Raw genomic sequence first — 1,511 nt, forward strand, 5'->3', positions numbered from 1 at the left:
CCTTTTATTGCACAGCCGAGCAGGGAGCAGCCCCCTCCTCCGGCCAGAGACACAAGCGCCTGCCCCAGGGCTCAGCCTGACCCAGCCAGCAGGAGCATAGGGCAGGGGGGGAGCCCCACCATGTCCCCTCTGCTCCCCACACAGCCCAGGACAGGGCTCAGTCCCAGGCAGCCCAGGGCGAGTGGATGAGGCGATGGAGACCATGGCAAAGGCACTGTGCCCAGCTCAGCAGGGCACTCCTGCTCCCTGGGCATGCTCCAGCCTTCACCCAACCCTCAGGGAGAGCTTATCCAAGAGCTAAGGGAGCCAAGGGTGGGTTTTGATCCCTCGGGGAAGCAGAGGAAGCGGTGAGGAGGCAGTAGACATGGGAAGGCAGCAATGGGCAGGAGAGCCAGGGCAGCACAGCTGTGCTGGTGCTCCAGGCACCGCGATGTCTGCTCAGGCTCACCCAGTCTTCTCCCCGCCTCCTGCAAAAAGGGGTCCCCCGCTGCAAGGGGCTGGGGCGCATCTCCACTGGGCAGTGCCACCCCACGTCACGTCTGTGCCAGCGAGAGCTCCTCCAGGCCTTCCTTCCCCAGACGGTACCTGGCGAGGTCCTTGCGGGTGACCATGCCCACCACCTGCCGGGAAAGGGACAGGGTACAGCTCCATGCTGGCAGGCAGAGCTTGGGGACAAGGGCAGTGTGCCCCCACCACCGAGGAGCCCAGGCTGCCTGCATGGGGCGAGCAGGGACTCACCTCATTGCGATTGTCCACAACCACCAAGTGCCGCAGCCCCAGGGCGCGGAAAAGCTTGAACACCCGCGGCAGAGACGCCTCCTGCAAGGCAGAGCCCACCACCGAGGAGCCCAGGCTGCCTGCATGGGGCGAGCAGGGACTCACCTCATTGCGATTGTCCACAACCACCAAGTGCCGCAGCCCCAGGGCGCGGAAAAGCTTGAACACCCGCGGCAGAGACGCCTCCTGCAAGGCAGAGCGGGCTGGGTGGGCTGCGGCATCCCCAGCCGCCAGCACCCATCGCCCACCCGTGATCCAGGGATGCTGGGGTGAGGAGGGGTCCCTGGCCATTACCTGAGGAACAGTGTATGGTGAGGGGTTCATGAACTCGCTGAGGTCTATCATGCACTCGCGCTCATCCTGGGAGACGTGGATGGACTGAATGGGGGGGAAGCGGGGGTCGAAAACCCCTTCACCTCCCGCCGCCGCTGCACCAGGCTCAGGTTGGCCCTTTCCACAAAAACCTTGGGAGGAAAGAGATTGTCAGGGACTGTCCTACAGCATCGACAGGCACCAGGGCCAGAGCAACACAGAGGGGCAGGGAGGGAAGAGGGCAGGAGCATGGGGTGCAGGATGATGTTGGGGTAACCCCAGCACAGCACGGCAGCCCCCCCAGCTGAGCTGAGTGAGATAACAAGGACCCTCCATCAACTCCCCCAAGCAAGGTAGGCACCAAGGGGCCTGAGGCAGCAGTGGGACAGGGGCACGAGGGTTCTGACAGCCCCCGCCGCCTC

The 1,511-nt window shown here is 64.8% G+C and overlaps 1 protein-coding gene across 1 annotated transcript in view; it reads right to left on the reverse strand.

Moving 5' to 3' along the window:
- Nucleotides 1–533: 533 nt before the first annotated feature.
- CLCN7 (Cl-/H+ antiporter 7) overlaps nt 534–1,511 on the reverse strand; it is a gene marked incomplete at its 5' end in the record, with an annotated part of 18,182 nt that continues 17,204 nt past the window's right edge. Inside the window, 4 exon segments of the mRNA XM_029086756.1 lie at nt 534–620; nt 883–963; nt 1,072–1,178; nt 1,181–1,257. Coding sequence (XP_028942589.1) covers nt 534–620; nt 883–963; nt 1,072–1,178; nt 1,181–1,257 — 352 coding nt within the window.

The sequence above is a fragment of the Antrostomus carolinensis genome, unplaced genomic scaffold (assembly GCF_000700745.2).
Source record: "Antrostomus carolinensis isolate BGI_N321 unplaced genomic scaffold, ASM70074v2 scaffold30909, whole genome shotgun sequence".
Classification (NCBI taxonomy): domain Eukaryota; kingdom Metazoa; phylum Chordata; class Aves; order Caprimulgiformes; family Caprimulgidae; genus Antrostomus; species Antrostomus carolinensis.